Source organism: Onychomys torridus, chromosome 3, assembly GCF_903995425.1.
Source record: "Onychomys torridus chromosome 3, mOncTor1.1, whole genome shotgun sequence".
NCBI classification, from domain to species: domain Eukaryota; kingdom Metazoa; phylum Chordata; class Mammalia; order Rodentia; family Cricetidae; genus Onychomys; species Onychomys torridus.
The window spans coordinates 41,026,770-41,045,366 of record NC_050445.1 but is presented as its reverse complement, the minus strand read 5'-3'; the positions used below and the strand labels follow the sequence as shown (position 1 = coordinate 41,045,366).

The following is an 18,597-nucleotide window of genomic DNA, read 5'->3' as shown; positions in this document are numbered from 1 at the left end:
AAAAACCTGGTGCAGACTCAGGGTTTTTCCAACAGTATCAGGCCCACAGCCAAGGGGCTTCCTGCAAGTGGGGCCTGGGTGGGAGCAACCATTTTCAAAGTATGTCACCTGGGCCCCATGGTCGTCACAGGCGCATTTCTGGATCATTACCACACAGCAGGATCTTTGCTACCCTCCGATCTTCCCTGCCACTGGAGCATTCCCAGGACATCTTCCTCTCTGCCCATTTGCATGGTGACTATGCCAAGGTAGGGCAGCTGGGCAACCACTGCCAACCTCTACCAACAGCGTGGTAAAATGATGTGAATGTCTCAACTCGAGACCTGGTCTTCCATCTAGGTCATCTGAGTTAGCCGCACTCACCTGCTAGACCATCCAGATATGTTTTCTAGAGGGTGTTCAGAAACCTTTGGAGAGCAATGTCTGCTCAGCGGGGAGACGGAGGCTTCAAGCAGTCTTGGATCACACTAAGCAGTGGTAGTTCACCCTCTATCTGCTTTGTTCCACTGGTGAGGTCATAGGTCTTGAGTGGTCAGGGCCTCCTCCATATCTGTTCAAGGTTTCTGTGGGGGCTATACTAAAGCCTTCTGTGATACTTCTCAGTTGCAGGAGCTGCTAGACAGCTTCCTTAGGCCTGAGAGACTTCCTATCATATGGCCCACCTGCGTTAGTACACCCTCAAGTGTGGTATCCCCTCCTCATGTTCCTGGAGATGGCCAGGCCCTGATGGGACTCCCAGTCACTACCAGGGCAGAGGCTAGCCACCCTGTGGTCAAAGGACAGAAACAGGACGGCAGAGGCAACGATAACTGCTTGATGTATTCTGATTATTTAATATACAATGATGCAATTGTGACCCCAAAGTGTGCAAAGTTAAAGCCTTCAACTGCAGCTGAGAGGAGAGGGCAGGAACGGTACACCTGGGGACGATGGTGAGTCGGGAATGAAGGGCAGGTGGTCCTAATCAGGCCCTCCCCCCAGTTCAGAGATGGGGTAGTGGGCTGAGGAGCAGGGCCCATGGGAGCCTCGAGCCAGAGGAAGGGGGCAGAGACCTCCCCCTGGCCTAGGTCCAGAACCCAAAGTGCCACATGGCTGAGGACAGCAGTCCAGGGATGGGCCAGAGGCAGGGTCAGGAGAGCACCATTTCCTGGGGGGGAGGGGGCAGCGAGAGAGAGGTGCCCTATGGGAGAAGCCAGGAGGGGCCGCCTTCCCCAGGGGTCAGAGGTGGACGTTAGGCCAGAGCAGGCTGCAGCAAGGAAGACCTGAGGCAGGCACAGGGCCTGAGAGCCAAGGCTGGCTGGGCTCGGGGGCTGCAGAGGGAGGAGCCCAGAGGAGCTCATGGGGGCAGCCCGGCACAGGGTGCTACCTGACTCTGTGGGGTTGCCCAGAGAAGGGTCACAGTCCCTCAGGGACTCCCTCCACTTCTCTCCCTGGAAAGGAGCTGGGGAACCCGTAGTGCAAATCCGTGGACCACTCAGTTATGGAGGGAGGCTGTTCCTGGAGTGGGACCCTGGGGCTCGCTCCCCCCACTGCCGTGGGCTCCACTGCCGTCCTCAGTACAGCCGCTTCTCGTAACTGCAAAGGCAAAGTAAGGGAACTAAGAGATCGGGTGTGGGCCCTCCCTATTCCCTTCCTAGCCTCCTCCTGCCCAAGGTCCCCCAGATCTGGGGGAGGGCAAGAGGCTGCGGAGCTTGCCTCTCAACCAGGGGGCTAGAAGAGGCAGAGGTGGCCCTGGACCTCTGTCTTCCTTTAGCCAGGCCTCCATGAAAAACCATGCCAGTCCCACAGACAGCCATGCTCCCTCCGGCCATTGCCACACCTGAGTGGACTGTCCTCGGTGCCCAGGAGGGAGGGACAGCTCAGGAAAGCACAGCCATCCTCACGGAGCCGACTTCAATAGTTCAACCTTTGGTGCCCCGTTTCCACTGTGCCCCCCATGAACGGTGACTCAGGCCCCTCATAATGGGGTAGCCCCTGGCCTGTCATCTCTTGGGTCCTCAGAATGAGACTTATGTTTTGGTTGGATGAGGGGCTTTGGTTGGTCTCCTCCGCCATGGTGCTGGGAATTCGGACCAGAAGGGTCCAACTAGGTCTAGGTCCCATGATTACAGTCCAGCACTACACCTCCCACCCACTTCCCATCCCCCAGCCCACGGCCCACCCAGACTGCCCCTACTCTACTCTACTACGGCTGGCCCCAGCAGCGCAGTTACTTACACGGCAGAAAGGTATAGCTATGGGTAGGGCAGAAAGAGAGACAAGTTAGATGCCCGCCTATGCGTGCGGGAACGTGTCCTCTTGACCGGGGCGGGATGCATGCCTATAACTACAGCTGCCAACTAGCTCGGCCCCCAACCCACAGTCACACCAGCACTGGGCCTGCCATCTGTCTCTCTGCCCGTCTCCCCACCAGAGGGGTCATGCCCCCATTTTCTGCCTGCCTGCCTGCCTGCCTGGGGCCACCACCAGCAAGAGCCCAGCACTATCATCAGCCCCTGCTACCAGCCACCAAGCTTCTTGAGCAAGCAAGATCTAAGGAGCCCGGATGGGGCTTGCAGCCAGCCTGCATGAGGACACCGCGGCAAGGTTCCAGGGTGAACTGGGCCCTGAAGACAGGGTGACAGAGAGGCCACCCGGCCCCTGGGACCTTTGGGCTTTGAATCTGTCCAACACAGCATCAGCCAGAGGCTACCAACTTACGAGTGTAGGCCGTGCACGCCGCCCTCTATCTGGGCCGACACGGTCCGTTTCTCAAACTTGAGCTCTCCTGAGTACATCATGGATCTGGGAGGTGGGCAGGTGAACAGGTCAGGAACATCCCAGAAAAAAAGAAAAAGAGGAGGAACAAGGGAAACCTCCCAAGTCCCTCTGCTGGCCCCTCAAGTTTCAACACTCACCGCAGGACAGACAGACTTTGGGCCCCAATATCCTGGCAGCCATGCTGGATCCCCGCTATGAGGTAGGGCACAAACTTCTGAATGGAGCCTTTATCCTGGATGGAGCCCGAGACACCCTGTGCGATCTTCACCTTATCCCCCTCGCTGCATGGAGGGTGGAGAGGCTGAGCCCAGAGGCCCAAAGCTCAGATGACCCCACCCTGACTCTCCAGGATACAGTCAGAAAGGATACCACCCAGGAGGATCCCCACAGCAGCCCCAGCCACATACTAGGCAACAGCAGAGACAAGGTGGCCTCCAGGTCAAGTATCCCAGGCTCTGGTCAGGTCAGACTGTATCTGCCACTAATGTCTGTGTGTAAGTTTCTAAAACTGGGGTGCTACAGTGGCTGACATCTGAGGTCCAGAGCAGGTAGGAGTTCAAGAGCATGAAGACAAACCTGAAGTATCGTTTCTGGCTGCTGCTGCTCTTCTCCATGGCGTCCAGAGACCCCATGCCCCGGTACTTCTTAAGCCTCACCCCATCTGAGAAGAAGTATTCACCAGGGGCCTCCGTGGTGGCAGCCAGCAGGGAGCCCATCATCACTACAGAGGTCGAGGTTGAGGGATCAATGCCTCCTATTCCAACTGTCCCCTTGGCTCTCAGCCCCACCTGCCCAATCCAAAGTGTTCCCCTCACCTGTGGAAGCTCCAAGTGCCAGGGCCTTGACCACATGACCCACGGTCTGAATGCCGCCATCAGCTATTACGGGAACCCCAAAGCGCCGGGCGTACTCAGCCACCTTGTAGACGGCAGTGCCCTGGGGTCGGCCGCAGGCCATCACTGGGGATGCACAGGACAGACAAGAGTCAGTGGTCCCTTCTCCTTGTGTCTATCACCACTCATGGAGACGGGATGGGGGGAGATGGTGTTTCTGAGGTCTAATACAGTAATAGTAACAAGCAGTGGGGATGTCATTCTAGGTACCTAAGTCACCTATCACCAACAGCATCATAAGGGATATGGATTTAGGGGCTCAGTGCCAGACTCCAGAAAACAGGACCTCAAGACTGGTGGTCTCTAACATCAGCTGCTGGGAAGGTACAGCTCCCTGTGAAGGAGTCCTCTGCACTAGCAGGTTAATCCCACAGTAAGGTTCCCACAGCCTCCTTTGGTTTTGCTCTCATATTCCTCCTCTCTCTCTCTCTCTCCCTCCCTCCCCACCTTGGGGTTCCACTCTACTATTACACATGGCAATGTGGGTTTATAATATCCCTAGATGTTCGGAGACATGTTTTCTTCATACCTTAGGCATGATCTGGTCACAAATGCAATCCAAGCCCTCAGCTGTCTTCCAACACACACCTTATAGAAAAGTGTAACACCAACTTTGGACCTCCAGACAGTCTCCACAACCAGGTCTCAAAAGCAGGTTGATCTACTCCAAAAACTCACATGCCCTCATCTGTCTATACCACCTGCCTCTTCCCACAACGATCCCAAGACAGGGTAAAGCTTGGGCATGGCCCATCCTGTACCCACGTCCTAAAAAGAGGCCTAGTGGAGCAGACACTTATGTATCTACAAAAAAAAGGGGAGCCTGTGAGGCCATCATGGACCAAGATGGTTCTAAATGGCAGCCCTTTCTCCTTCCCCTGTGAGGACCCACCTTCCTGGGTGATGCAGATGGAGCCACAGCCCATGCCCACACGAAGCCCATCCACACCAGCATCTATCAAGTTCTTGGCCTGGGCTGCTGTCACCACTGGGGATGGAGGACAGAGGAATATGAGGATAGAGTGTCCCCGTCCTGCCCAGGAACATCCTAGGGTCTTGTTCTAGCTCCCCCAACCTAAAGTGCTAAGCCAAGCCCATGCCACCCCTTTGCCCCCTTTGCCTGGAACAACGTCATTGCCCAGGAGTTCTGAAGGACTGAGAAGGGTTACCCTGCACTCACCATTCCCCCCAATCACCTGGAGGTGGGGGTACTTTTGCTTGATATAATGCACCATGGCAATCTGATACACTGAGTTCCCCTGGGATGAATCCTGTGAACAGGGACAGAAAAGCTCAGGTTAGACAGCCAATTCCCCTCACTGCAGAAGGATGAACCCCTGAAACCACAGGAATTAGGAACCAGAGTACTCATTCTTTTTCTGGAAAGTTACTCAAGACAGCTCTTAGCGGCTTCTCTCAGAAGGGCCTGCTTTGCCTGTCATAAAGTTTAACAAACACCCTATACTAACTCATAGGTGCAGACGGTTCCTACTTCCTGTCCAGGTCCATTCCCATGACAAACAGATATTATGAGCCTGCCAACTCCCTCGCCAAGGGAAATCACTGAACTACTCTGCGCCTGTTTCATCATCGGGAACGGCAGTTGTAACTCAAGGAGCTGCTGCAAAAATTAAACAAGTAAACATCTATAAGGTTCAGCTCAGTGCCTTGCCAGTGGGGGCCTCTTAGTGAAGGTGAGCTGTAATTATAAAGGGTAGATAAACTTATATGTGAGGAGAGGCCTTGGAGGGAGAGCAGTTTGTTCTGGGCTCTACCCCTAGCCTAATTCTGACAGCAGAGAAGCAGAAAGAAGAGTGAGGTGGGCGGCAAAGGCTCGGTGGGGTGGACGGGACTCACAAGCCTGACGCACAGAGCCCACCACCTCCTTACTAGTACTATGGCGTCAGCGCCCGCCTGAGTAAGCAGGTCCAGGCGGTACTTGTCATCTTCGCGGGTACCCACAGCTGCCCCGCACAGCAGCTGTTTGTGGGAGTCCTTGGAGGCCAGAGGGTAGTCTCTGTTCTTCTTCAGGTCCGTGCGCGCAATGATGGCTACCAGCTCATCTTGATCGTTGACTATGGGCAGCTTCCCTGACCAGGAGGAAGGAGAAGCAGGTGTGTTGGGCTGGACAGGAGGATGGGATGAAACCGGAACCAGAGACCACTGAAGTAACTAAATCAGCCACTAGGTGACAGCACCCACCTCTGGACCTCTTCCCCAGGGACAGGAAGCAAAGAACCTTCCCAAGCAAGCAAGTTCCTAAGGCTCTTCCTGTCCTGGTGCCTGGATGGTACCCGGACCCCTGAGCTGGGGCAGCCTTTCACCTGCAGGGCCGTCACAGCGTGAAGGACCCAGACAAGGCACTGTGTGAGACTGATTGCCCGGAGGGAGGACGTGGGTCCTCCCTGCCTATTACAAACCACAAAGAACTCTCCACAGGGGACCTGGGAAGCAATAGCCCCCAGGGAGGTAGTGAAAGTTACACACTTTCCTATCAGATTTAACTGCAGGACTTATCGTGACTTTGAGAAGCCAATTGGTAAATTTTTCTTCTTCTTCTTCTTCTTCTTCTTTTCTTTTTTTGGTTTTTGACACAGGGTCTCACTACATAGCTCTGGCTATCCTGAGACTCAGTATGTAGACCAGGCTGTCCTCAAAGTTACAGAGGTATCCACCTGCCTCTATCTCCTGAGTGCTGGGATTAAAGGCACATGCTACCATGCCTGGTTAAAAGGGTAATTCTTTGAGACAAGGCCTTATTATGTAGCCTTGGACTTAAAATCCTCCTGCTTCTCCCTCTGAAGTGCTGGGACTATAGGCTAAGTCACCATGCCTTGCCCAGTGTGTAATTCCTTTTTAAATTGCTTGTGTGGTGGCTGGGCGGTGGTGGCACATGCCTTTAATTCCAGCACTCGGGAGGCAGAGCCAGGTGGATCTCTGTGAGTTCGAGGCCAGTCTGGGCTACAGAGTGAGATCCAGGACAGGCACCAAAACTACACAGAGAGACCCTGTCTCGAAAAAGAAAAAAAAAAATTGCTTGTGTGTGTCCCTCCTTCCAACACAGGTCATCAAGCTTGGTGGCAAGTGTCCTTACCCACTCACTGATCCACCCTGCTGGCTCTCATGTACAATTGATTCTTTTACACAGATGGGAGATGTAGAACGTAGCACTGCCCAGATTTTTGTTTTCTGAGGGATAGAACCCGGAGCCACATGAAATGCAAACTCTGCCTCTGGACAACCACCTCAGCCCTTTCCCAGACTTTGGAAAACAGAAAGTTCTTTTTACTATAATAAGCTCCTCTAAGGACTAGTTGGGGAAAACATACTAGGAAGACACTGAATTAGGAATGCATTTCTGTAAGCCAGGAGCAGAGTTATCAGGGATCCTGCTCCATGCTGCCTAGGGTTATTCAAGTTTTTCCCAAGACCTAGTGTCATTACTGGGCCAACATGAAAGGCTGGGAAGTAATGGAAGTCCTACTGTAGAGGAAGGGGTGGGGCTGGGATGTCTATGCCCGGTACCTTTCTTGCTGCGCTGCAAGATCTCATTTGCCTCTTTCAATGTCACACCTGCTGGAGCCACCACCAGCTCGATCCGTGGCGTCATCACCTGTGGGGCCAGGAACATTTGCCTGCAGGTTGGCAGGTGAGAGAGAAGGAACCAGGCCTCCCTATGGTCCCTGGTCACAGGCACCAGTCTGGGACCCCTGAGGGTGAGTTCCCTCTGGGCTGCAGCTCTGCATTCCCTGCCCTGCAAGCACCTCACTGAGGAGGGTGGTGTGGTCCTTCTCAGCAAGGAAGTCGATGTCTCGGGAGGTCACGATGCCCACCAGCTTGCTACCCATGGTGCCCGTCGCGGTGATAGGGATGCCAGAGAAGCCATGTCGTATCTTGGCCTCCAGAACATCGCCCACGGTATGTGAAGGGCTCAGGACCACAGGGTCTGTGATGAAGCCTTGTTCAAACTTCTGTAGGCAGAAGAAAAGAGCTGCAAGAAATCCAGAGGTGGCATGTAGCCTGGCCACCAGGGACAAAGGGGACCCTGGTATGCCATTGAGAAGCCAGAGCCCTTGTTAGGGTGAGGACCAATGGGAAGAGGAGGGCTGAGCCCATATTCCATTGCGAGGAAGGGCACCTAGGACCCACATCAGCTAGCTAGAGGATGAAGCAGGACCATCTTTTTGAGGATGGGACCAGTACTTGCCTTGACCTTCCGTACTTCATTGGCCTGGAACTCTGGGGTGCAGTTGTGGTGAATGAAACCAATTCCTCCCATGAGCTGGTTTAGAAAGGAAACACAGTAAGAGCCAAGGGCTAGCCTCCTCCGTTCTGCCGCTTTGTACAGCCTAGTCCCCCTGCCCTGGGGTCCCCACCCAGGCCAAGAGACTCACAGCCATCGCAATGGCCATGTCAGCCTCTGTCACGGTGTCCATGGGAGAAGAGATCAGCGGTGTCTTGAGTGTGATCTTCCGGGTCAGGGCTGATGTTAGGTCCTGGGGAAGGAAGCACCGTCCATTGAGGTTTTATTAGCACCGAACAAACATTCGCCAGCATCTGTATCCTGCATAGGATGGGCCCTGAAGGCACAGCAGTGAGCAATACAGCTCTCAGGGAGCTGACCAGTCCACTTGGAAAGACAGAAGATGTGAGGCACATGGACAAGGTCATTTCAGTGGAGATGAAAGCCACAAGTATCAGGTCCATAATCACGAGATGGGGCAGGAAGATAAAGAGTTCAAGGCTAGCCTCGACTAATATTGAATTCCAGGCCAGTCTGGATTATGAGATCAAAAAGAACAGTAAAGAGGAGAGGGGCTGGGCAGTGGTGGCATACATCTTTAATCCCAGCACTTGGGAGGCAGAGTCAGGCGGATCTCTGTGAGTTTGAGGCCAGCCTGGTCTACAAAGCAAGATCCAGGACAGGCTCCAAAGCTACAAAGAGAAACCCTGTCTCAAAAAAAACAAAAGAAAAAAAAAAAAGCGGAAGGAGGGAGGAGAGAGGGGAGGGGAGGGGAGGCCAAGGCCAAGAGACACTAGCCTGGGCTATAAAATGAGAACCAGGACAGGCACCAAAATACCACAGAGAAACCCTGTCTTGTAAAAAAACAAAACAAAACAAACAAACAAACAAAAAACAAAAACAACAACAACAACAAAAAAAAAACTTTGGAGCCTTACTGGCCCCTGAAGTACATCACAGAGTGTGAGCAGAAACCTGGGCCTCTGCCTAGAGAATCACACCTTCTCTTCCACCATGCCACAGCGTCATCACCTTCCTGACAAGAAGCCATAGTACAAGGAGACCCTTCATGGCTAGGCAGATGTCTTTCTAGCTCTTCCTAGCAGCCAGACCAGCGTCTGGCACAAAACCAGATGCTCAGTAAACTTGGTTAAACTAAGAGGCCAGAGCAAGAAGCCTTCCTGATTGCTATGAGAAGGGAACAACCAGAATAGCTCAAATTTCCCCCAAAAAATCTGTCTGGGTCAGCTCTATACACACAGGCTCAGCCTGAGTTTCCCAATATATGAATGATCTAGGCATGTGCAGGCTCTCACTCAGGCCTTTCGTGAGAATGGACAAGAACAAACAGAAATAACAACAGGAATGGGTGTTTAAAATGGACATGAATGCAAGATAGAATCCCTGCACTTTTTCCTAACCTGACTTCTCAGACTCCTAATTATTCGTTGATTTGGCTCATCGCTAGCCCCTTGTGGGAAGCAAAGCATTGTGTTTGCTTGAATGTGTCCGAAGTCCTTCCTGCCCATCCCCCTACCCCAGTCCTATTCCTTCAAACCCTCCTGCCAGTTCTGTCCATTATGGGTCAGTGCCCAATCACTGAACACTGTATTCAGTGCCCATAATTTTAGAGCACAGTCCTTGCTCAGCATTTCAGACAACAGCCGATCCTCACTGTCTATATAATAAAGCAGCCACTCCCAAACCCTCTCCTCACAGGGCCTTTTCTGAGCCTGCGCTCCAACTTCTTTAGTGACAGAGCATCCTCTAAACCTGTGCGAGGCTGCCACTCAAGACTCTCCAGGATCTCCCCCCCAAGCCCAGACGCTCCATCAGGACTAACCCTTTGCCCTGGGTGCCGGTTCCTCCCATGACAATAAGGGAAACAGCCACAGCTCATTCCCAAGGAAAGCCTCTCCCACAACCTGCCCTCCCTGAGTCAAAGGAAGAGGTGCTTACCACTTCATCAGCTATGAAGTCTATGAATCCTGGGAGGATCAGGAAGTCGCTGTGAAGACAGATGAGAAGGACTGGTGGGTGGGGTGCCCAAAAGGAGCAGGGTCTGTCATCCTAGGGTTAATAGCAGTGTGGGGATGGGTAAAGCAGAGGGCCTGGAATCCATTGACCCTGCTGTCCTCTCATCGGGAACCTTCCTCACCACACCCCCATGTTGTTCTGATGGCTTCAACCTCCAGAACTACAGTCAAAAACAGCAGGTCTATGGATCTGGACATCACCCAGAGTTTGTAAAAGGACACAGAGGTTCTCTATATGTCACACACAGTAGACAGAGAGCATGCCTTTGAAGACTGGCTTATTATGTTGTTTTTTAATTTTGTTTATTTCTTTTCAAAGACAGGGTCTTGTGTAGCCAGGCTGGCTGAGTTTTCTGCTATATAATACAGAGCTTATCCTTTTCTTTGAGTGACATAATTAGAGACATGTGCCACCACACCTGGCTTCCTTTCTCCCTTTTAAACAGTATTTCACCATATTACCTAAAATGACCTTGAATTTATGATCCTCTTGCCTCAGCCTGCTGGGATTACAGGTATGTGCCATCATGCCTGGTTTGAGATTTCTGTCTTAACAGGTGTGGTGATGCATACCTTTAATTCCAGCATCCAGTACTCAGGCAAACGCAAGTAGATCTCTGAATTTGGGGCCAGCCTGGTCTACAGAGTAAGTTCCAGGCCAGCCAGGAGTGCATAAAAATACTGTCTTGCCGGGCATTGGTGGTGCACACCTTTAAATCCCAGCACTTGGGAAGCAGAGGCAGGCAGATCTCTGTGAGTTCGAGGCCAGCCTGGTTTACAGAGTGAGTTCCAGGACAGCCAGAGCTATTTCACAGAGAAACCCTGTCTCAAAAAACCAAAAAACCAAACCAAAACACAAAAACCTTCTTAGTCCTCACAAAAGTAAACAATAACAACACAGAAAACAGAACCTGGGTGTGGTGGCTCATTCTTAAAATCCCTTCATTTAGGGAGGTAGAGGCAAGAAGGATAGGAGTTGAGGTCAGTCTGGGCTACACAAAATCCTGTTTCAAACGAAAACAAAACAATAGCAAAAAAAAAAAAAAAAAAAAGGTCAGGGAATCTGGGTTGATGGTGTAACTTAGCAAAAGAGCATTTGACTATTATACCCAAGGTCCTAGGCTTGATTCCCAGCACCATAAGATAAAAAGAAAACACAGAATCTGAATAGAAGTTTGCAATGCAATATGACCCAAGCACAAGCCAGCACACACAGGGTTCAAAGCAGCTGGAGGGACCCCAGAGAGCTGAGCTCAGGGCATGTTCTGACAGACAACCAACACATATGGGGAAGGAGAGCCAGAGGTCCACACAATCAGCACCAGTCAGAGTACAGAAGCTGTCAACAGGAATGTGGTAACAGTCAAGTGCAGCCTAGGAAGGAGGAACAGGCCCATGTGGTACTTTAGGTACACACTGCCAGGCTAATGATGCTGTGGGCAGCCTTCTCGAAGTCAGAGCAAGCCTTGACGGACACACTCCCAAGCAAATGCCCCACGTTTCAGAGACACTCTGAGCCCAGCTAAGCAAAGCAGGAGGCACTTCCTGTGCAAGAAAAAAAAGTCGCAGGGCAGATGTGAGGACTGTGATTCATTTGCTGCCAGGCCTAGGAAGAAACTAAGCTGCCCTGCAAACTTCCCTGGAAGACCAGTAGAAATTCTATCGAAGTCTAGCCCCTCAAAGACCACCAAAGCAGCAAAGAATTTTTACCCCACCTTGACCTCCCTTGTGGATCACATAGAGGCCAGAGAAGAAACACTGGAGTCTGAGGCCGACTAGCATTTCCTAGATATAATCATTCCTCACCTGTGGGCAGGCGGGAGGGCACCCTCCATCCAAAAACAAGAATAGCCAGGCTGAAGATGACAGGTGACAGACCACAGATACTATTGGCTCTCCAGCACTACTCTGCCCCAATCAAGGGTTCTGATGCTCCTTCCTGGCAGGGACAACGTCCTGCAGCCTGGAGGCACAGTCAGTGCCAGGCCTGCAGGGAGAGCTGGCCTAAGGCCCACAGGAAAATGCAAACTAAGCTTGAGGCAAACAGGTAGGTCTCTATCTTTCTCCAACATGCCACGTGGAGTGGGCTTGTGGGGTAGGCACGGAATATTCACGGAGAGCACCAGTCCCACCCTGTGGGCAGGTAGAAGCAAGTGGAAGGAGAGATGGGCTGGTCATGGAAAGAAAGGGCCATCCTACTGCCCAGTGGGGCTCCTCCTGATTCAACCAGCTGCCTGAGATGGGATCCTGGGAGCTCTCTGATTCACAGTGAGGCTTAAGGGAGGAAGGCATCCTGGCTCCTGCTGGTTTAAGTCTCCCTAGAATGGCCACGTCCCGCAGGTCCTAAGGCCTCTCCAGGGTGGCCAAGATCCTCAGGAGACTAGCAAGGGGAGCAGGGCGGCCTCCGATCTAGCCAGTTATCAGTCAAGGCTCCTCGGGCAGTGATGTCGCTGTGCCACGTCCCTCTCTATTCTTGGCGCGAGCCTCCTTCCTTCCCTTGCCCAGCCCCCCCTCCCCCCCGCCCCAATGGCCCCAAGTCCCTCTTATTGGGCGAGGGCATTAGGGCGTCAGCGAGGGACAGCCGTGCACGTGCGGGGTGGAGGCCAGGGACCGCGGGGCGGCGGTGCGCGCACCCAGGTGCGGCCAATGCCGGGGCTTACTTGTAGGTGAGGCCGTCGGCGTTGGCGAAGAGCTGCTGCGCGGTGAGCCCATCCTCGGGCACGTAGCCGGTGCCGCCGCTGATCAGGTAGTCCGCCATGCTGCTGGGAGACACCGCGACCCGACATAAACACCCGCGCGGGCCACCCCGCTGCCTCCGCCGCTGCTGCCGCCGCTGCCTCTGACGCGCACCGAGGCCACGCTGCCGCCGTGGGCCGGGGGCGGGGGCTGCGGCTGCGGAGGGAGGCCCCCGGCGCCGCCCTCCTCTCCAGCCCCTCCTTCGGGGACCGCTGCCTCCGCCCCTCGTCGCACAAAGGCCCTGCCCGGCTGGCTCGCACAGCCACCAGCGCTGCACTCAAGCCCCGATCACCATCACCCGCAACGGCACCGCAGCTCTGGCGACCAGGGCGGGGGTTGCAGGCAGGATGTAAGACCAGAGAAAGAGGGGAAGGGCAAGCCAAGCGGAGACACGCCCCCTTCGCGGCTCTCCAACCTGCGCCCTGGAAGCACCCCCAGCTGTGTACTTCCCAGGGTTCACCCCCAGCCTGGGCCCCTCAGGCTACAAAGCCGCGGCAGGCGTAGTTTCTCAGTACCTACCCTAGGGGTACCTCTAACGTGGTTCTGCCTTTCCCCAGTACTCATTCTCCCAACCATGATAAAAAAATCCCAGCGCCCTGAAATATCAGTTGGAACTCACAATTCCCAACACACAGATGGGCCCTGGACCACTATCCTTGCTCCAACCCCACGCAGTTCCTAAAGGGCAAGCATTTCTTAACAATGACACTCTTGGCATTTGAGAGGCTTTGGAGTCCTCTGCAGTCTTCAAAGTATTTTTTCATAAATGAGCACATATACTCCACAATCTATTAATTGACAATTATTGGGTCTCCTCATGCATAGGTGCAAGGCCTTCAGTTCAGAAGGGGAAGGGCTCTATTCCTAGTCCCAAACCACACACACAAACACACACACACACACACACACACACACACACACACACACACACACAGAGAGAGAGAGAGAGAGAGAGAGAGAGAGAGAGAGAGAGAGAGAAACTCATTCTCAGCTCCTGAAAGGTCTAGAGACCAGGTACATTAGTCTATAGAGAAGGAAGTTTGTTTTGATTTGGGATAGTAATATGGGGTGGGATAGTAATACGGGTTTGGGGCCTGGCATAAACAAGTATACATACAAACAAGGACAGAGGCAGGCAATTAAAAAAAAAAATGCCACAGAAGAACTTCGGTGGTCAGTTCTGGGTGGCTAACAAGACCCAGATTTCAATCTGAGAGACAATAAGATTAGGCAGCAAATCCACTCACGTGGAGGGAGGTGGAAGTAACCAGAACTGTCATTGTTACTCGAAGATCAATAGCTTCCACCAGCCTCTAGCCTGGCCTCCTGAAGTTCCCACAAGTTTGGGAAGAAAACTAGATGGGAAGCAGACACTCTTCTCCCTGCCTTGAGGGCTGTGTGGCTCCTTCACTCCCCATCCCAGGAAGGCTGGGTTTGTTTTCCTCTCAACAGTGTGTTGACAGCCAGGCCCAGGGGAGCACTAGCTTCCAAGTCACCGGGCTCTCTAGGGTACCCAGCCTCCCCAATGATGCCCCCGGGACCCTGCCAGGAAAACATGGGCTGTTCCATCCCTGTGCAGAGGGAAAGGAAAGTCTCCCAGAGCTCGAAGTATTATAGACTTGCAGATGTCATCTTGGCTCTTAGGAGGTAAGGGGTAGTATAACAGACCTCCATCTTCCCTCTTCACCAGTGAAGCCCAAGGGACAGGTCCTGGTGGGAGCTCTGGAGGCCCTGGAGCATCAGAGAGGAGACTGCTGGAGTTCTTGGCAAAGTCAGTATTGGTATCCACTTGCCACGATGCCCTCTGACTCTCCAACACTCACAGGTTTACTCTAGAAGTCTAGGCCATCTAGGGAACCAGCCCTAGAACCTCTCACTACCAGGAGTCAGATCAGTGACACCAGCCAGAGGATGCAGCCTGGTCATTCTGAACTGCCCTTCCTGGATATAAAAGAAATAGCCACAATGTCAGCCATAGTCTCTGAGCATGGCCTGCCCGAGTGGTCTCTCTGGGTTTCTCAGGAGCCTGCTGTGGGTCACTACTCCTTATAGCAAGAGTCAAGACTGGTTCGTTCAGGGTTCAGCCAAGGCTGGGGCCCAGGAAAGCAGCTGAGTTCTACAATCTCAGGTAACTTTGATGTGACATCTGCCCCAGCCTAGGACTTTGGGCCCTAGGAGAGGAGGCTGGCAGGCTAAGCTCAGGGAGGGTCACCTTCCCAGTGATTACAGACTTCAGGGCCCCACTCTCCGCCCTGCTTTGACCTATGTTAGAGCTCTTCATGACTCTAAGCTGCCAGGCTCAAGGCTGGGTTAGGCTGTTCTTTTCTAGAGACTTAATCCACCCCCCTGGCTTCCCTCCTCCCTCTTCCTGCAATTCCCCAGCTGCTTCCTCCATGGGGAGGAGACACCAGGCAACCAGTGGGTCTCTTCAAGGCAAGGAAGGGCAGCTGGTCCCCTGAGACTCCCCACCTCACAGCTTCAAGGGCAGGGGGCAGGTCCAAGCCAGCTGCTCCTGGGAATAGGGGAATAGTGTCCAGCAGGGCGCTGAAGTTCAGGCAGGCAGCCCAGAGGACTCTATCTGATCTGAGATTGTTTAGAGGAACAAGATTTCCAAACACGTTTAGGGGAGAAAAGGTGATGAGGACATCAGCATTGTTAAGCTGGGGATAAGAGGACATGGATCACCCAAGTTCAAGCCAGAGAGCAGTAACGCTGGACTCACGCCCAGCACTTCCCACAGAAACCTTGCCCCTCCCTACAACCCCAGGTTAGTGGAGGCAGCTGGTGGTCTAGCCAGCAGGTTTTCAATCTCCTACTGCCTGGCTAGGGCTTAGGTTTGCATGGGTGGAGGGGGGCAGGAGACTGTGGGGTTGGCACTGGTCCAAAAGGGATCCTCGTAGGGGGCCCAGTTCTGACCTCTGGAATAGCATTCTAGCGCGGCTTCTCTCAAGCACACGAGCAGCGCCTTGGCCTGCTTCCGCTCACACAGTAGCACCTCTCTATAACCTCAAGCCCTCCCACCTGGATTTCTATTATAGAAAAACGGATGGGAGTTGTCTAAGCCTAAGTCAGTTCTAAAGAGCCTACAACAGCAAGAGGGGCTGGGCTTGGGAGCCCCTAAAGCCGTTAAAAGTTCTTACATAAGCTGCCAGACCCTGGGCAGAGCTACCTGGCTAATTCCCCAGACCACCCTCCCCCCAAAGCCCCAGCTGCCAGGTCACCTCCCCAAGCTGCTGAGCACCAGCAGATGGGGTAGAGAAAGAAGTCCAAATCCCCTGGACCGGAAGGACAGTAGGGTTGCATTTCAAACTACGATACAATCCAGAGATTAGTCGCTGTCTTTTTTTTTTTTTTTTTTTTTTTTTTTGAGCTAGTTCCCTTGAGGCTCAGTTCGCTGCCCCCAATTTCTCCAGCGACCCTCACTCACTGCCTTCCAGAGCCCTGCATGGGGGTCCTGAGTCTTTTGAAGGAGTCAGCAACTGCAGCCTCATTGATCTCAGTGCCTGGTGAGGAAGAGCAAGTCTCTTCTGGTCCTAGGGAGACACTCAATCCGGACACCCACACCTACTGAAGTTCTAGGAAGAAGAGCGAGCTGAGCAGGAAGCAAGGCTGGGCTGGGACTCCAACAAGCACTATCTGTACCCCAGAGATCGGAGCCACTTGCACCATGCGTCGCTGAGTGTGTAGTCTAGGTCGGATCCCGAGGTGAAATTTTAGGGAGCGATATAACAACCTGCGCCCTCTCCTCTGCTCCCTGGAGTAACGCAGCACCGAACTGTTTGCACAGCGCCCGCCTGCGTCCCCCAGCCAGAGTCGGGTGTACGGCAGTCTAACTGCGTCTGGGGAAGTTAGAGGTGCAGGCGGTGGAGGGAACCTGCCCCTGGCCTCCCCCGCTGCGCCACCCGGTCTCCCGGAGCTGCCGCGCCCTCCTCTGCCGCCCGCCCCGGATGCGCCCGCGCGCTTTGCCCTGGGCGTCACCTCTCGGGCTCGTAGCCGGCCTGCAGCAGGCGGGCGCTGTACCGCTGCGCCGCGGTCTCATGTCCCGGGTGTTGCCGGGCTCCCGGCTCTGGAGCAGCGGCGGCTCCGCCTCCCTGCAGCGGCGGCGAGAGCAGCCCGGACTCCGGTGGGGGTGAGAACGGCTCCTCCATGCCATGCGGAGGCCGCAGCTCTGGGCGGCGGGAGCCTCTCCGCGTGGAGGCTCCCGGGCCAGGTTGGGCAATAAGAGCCCCGGTCCGCCCCGGGAGGGGGCGGGGCCTGATGCAAGAGGCGGGGCTCCGTGTTTGAGGGCGGGGCTGGGGCGGAGCAGGTTGGGGGGTCCTGGAGTCCACTGGGCTCCGCCCTTGGCACTGCCCTCTGTCAGTCCCTAGGCGCCGCCACAGAGGCTCCGAGTAGATGGGCAGATGGCTAGGTAGAGCAAGGAGTGTGTTCTCTCCCAGGATCCAGCTGAAGAGGACCTCCTCTGAACTCTGCCTGTCGGAGGACAAGGAGGGCAAAACCAGGTGAGGATTCGTAGGCCTTCTATGAACCACTAATGGCATGGCCTCTTGGAGCACTTCCAATCACAGCCTGCAGTCCTGGGCAAGAGAATGGGGGCACTCCATCGAGGCCTACCTATTGAGACAACCCCACCTCAAATAAGAGATATTTCTACTGCTACTCGAAGAAGACAAACGGGCTACTGGTTCCTGAAGGAAAAGACCCTGGTTTTGTCCTGCTGGGGATACCCCTTAGGTCTGAGCACAGAAGGTACTCGCATTTGCTCATCTGTTGCCTAGAAAACACTTCTGCTTCCTCTCTGTTACTAGTTGTCAGCTTCCACACAGCAGCTCTCCAGGAAGGCAAGGAAGAGAGTTATTGCCTTGGGGCAATTTGTTTGAGGAGCTGGAGTAGATAGAAAACAAACAGCTGACGGTTCTTACACTGAATACTTTTTCAAACATCTGAGGAACAAATGATAAACACTGGACGATCTGGTGAGACTGAGATCATGGCCTTTATGCTGGCTAGTTTTATGTCAACGTGACCCAAGCCAGCTCCACGCTTGGCACCTCACTCTGTCCTGCCCCTATCTGAAAGGAGGAACCCTCAGTTGGGAAAGTGCCTTCCTAAGATCAGGCTGGAGTGCATTTCTTAATTAGTGATTGGTTGATCCTGTGCTCTATAAGAAAGCAGGCTGAGCAAGCCATGAGGTGCAAGCCAGTAAATGTGGCGGACCAGCCGCCACTTTTACGACCCAGGGTACTCTTGGGTAGGGAGAAGTGAGGAATATTGGACAGAAAGAGAGACCTAGACAACAAAAAGAAAGACAGGAACACAGGATAGCCTGGGAGGGCCTGGATCCTTATCCACCAGCCCACAACTTTATTCCAAAGGGCTTTTAATCACAAAGCCAAGGGGTGGAGCAAAAGACCTCCCCCTTGCTGGATACAGCCAAGTGTAGACCCTTCCAAACAGCTGGTACTCAGGCCCATGGTCCAGTCATCCTCTTTATGCAGACCTGCTGGGCAAAGCCACCGGGAAACCTAGATAGGCTCCAACAAGTAAACAGCACACACACACACACCCCATGGCTTCTGCAACACATCCTGCCTCTAGGTTCCAGCCCTGCTTGAGTTCCTGACTTCCTTCAGTGACAGACTACAATGTGGAAGTATAAGCCAAAGAAACTCTTTACTCCCCAACCTGCTTTTGACCGTGGTGTTTCATCCCAGCAATAGTAATCCTAACTAGGACAGCCTTTAATCCCAACAATTGGGAGGCAGAGGTAGGAGGATCTCTGTGAGTTCAAGGTCAGTCTGAACTCTATAGCAAGTTCCAGTACAGTCAGGGATAAATAGTGAGACCCTGTCAAAGGAAGGAAGGAAGGAAGGAAGGAAGGAAGGAGGGAAGGAAGGAAGGAAGGAAGGAAGGGAGGGAAAGAAAAGGAGGG

The 18,597-nt window shown here is 53.6% G+C and overlaps 1 protein-coding gene across 4 annotated transcripts; it reads right to left on the bottom strand.

Moving 5' to 3' along the window:
- Positions 1–799: 799 nt before the first annotated feature.
- On the bottom strand, positions 800–16,915 carry Impdh1 (inosine monophosphate dehydrogenase 1). 4 transcript variants are annotated; one of them, XM_036182173.1, is made up of 16 exons: positions 16,647–16,896; positions 12,593–12,694; positions 9,856–9,904; positions 8,048–8,149; positions 7,861–7,935; positions 7,418–7,624; positions 7,179–7,266; positions 5,544–5,743; positions 4,834–4,924; positions 4,546–4,641; positions 3,576–3,719; positions 3,337–3,481; positions 2,898–3,041; positions 2,701–2,784; positions 2,218–2,234; positions 802–1,575 (listed from the first exon to the last, which is right to left on the bottom strand). In XM_036182173.1, exons 1-16 carry the CDS (start codon positions 16,814–16,816, stop codon positions 1,475–1,477), a joined length of 1,815 nt encoding a protein of 604 aa, XP_036038066.1. In that variant the 5' UTR covers positions 16,817–16,896; the 3' UTR covers positions 802–1,474. The 4 variants fall into 4 exon arrangements, with proteins under 4 accessions (XP_036038068.1, XP_036038069.1, XP_036038066.1 ...); XM_036182174.1 differs by having other exon boundaries at positions 12,593–12,691; XM_036182175.1 differs by lacking the exon at positions 2,218–2,234 and having other exon boundaries at positions 800–1,575; positions 16,647–16,915.
- Between the last annotated feature and the right edge of the window lie 1,682 nt (positions 16,916–18,597).

Coding starts and splice junctions, on each gene's coding strand:
- Impdh1 (XM_036182173.1), bottom strand. CDS start 16,816: ATGGAGGAGCCGTTCTCACCCCCACCGGAGTCCGGGCTGCTCTCGCCG. Junction 12,695..16,646: donor GCCGGCTACGAGCCCGAGAG/GTGACGCCCAGG, acceptor GGTGTCTCCCAG/CAGCATGGCGGACTACCTGA. Junction 7,625..7,860: donor ATGAAGTACGGAAGGTCAAG/GCAAGTACTGGT, acceptor TTCTGCCTACAG/AAGTTTGAACAAGGCTTCAT.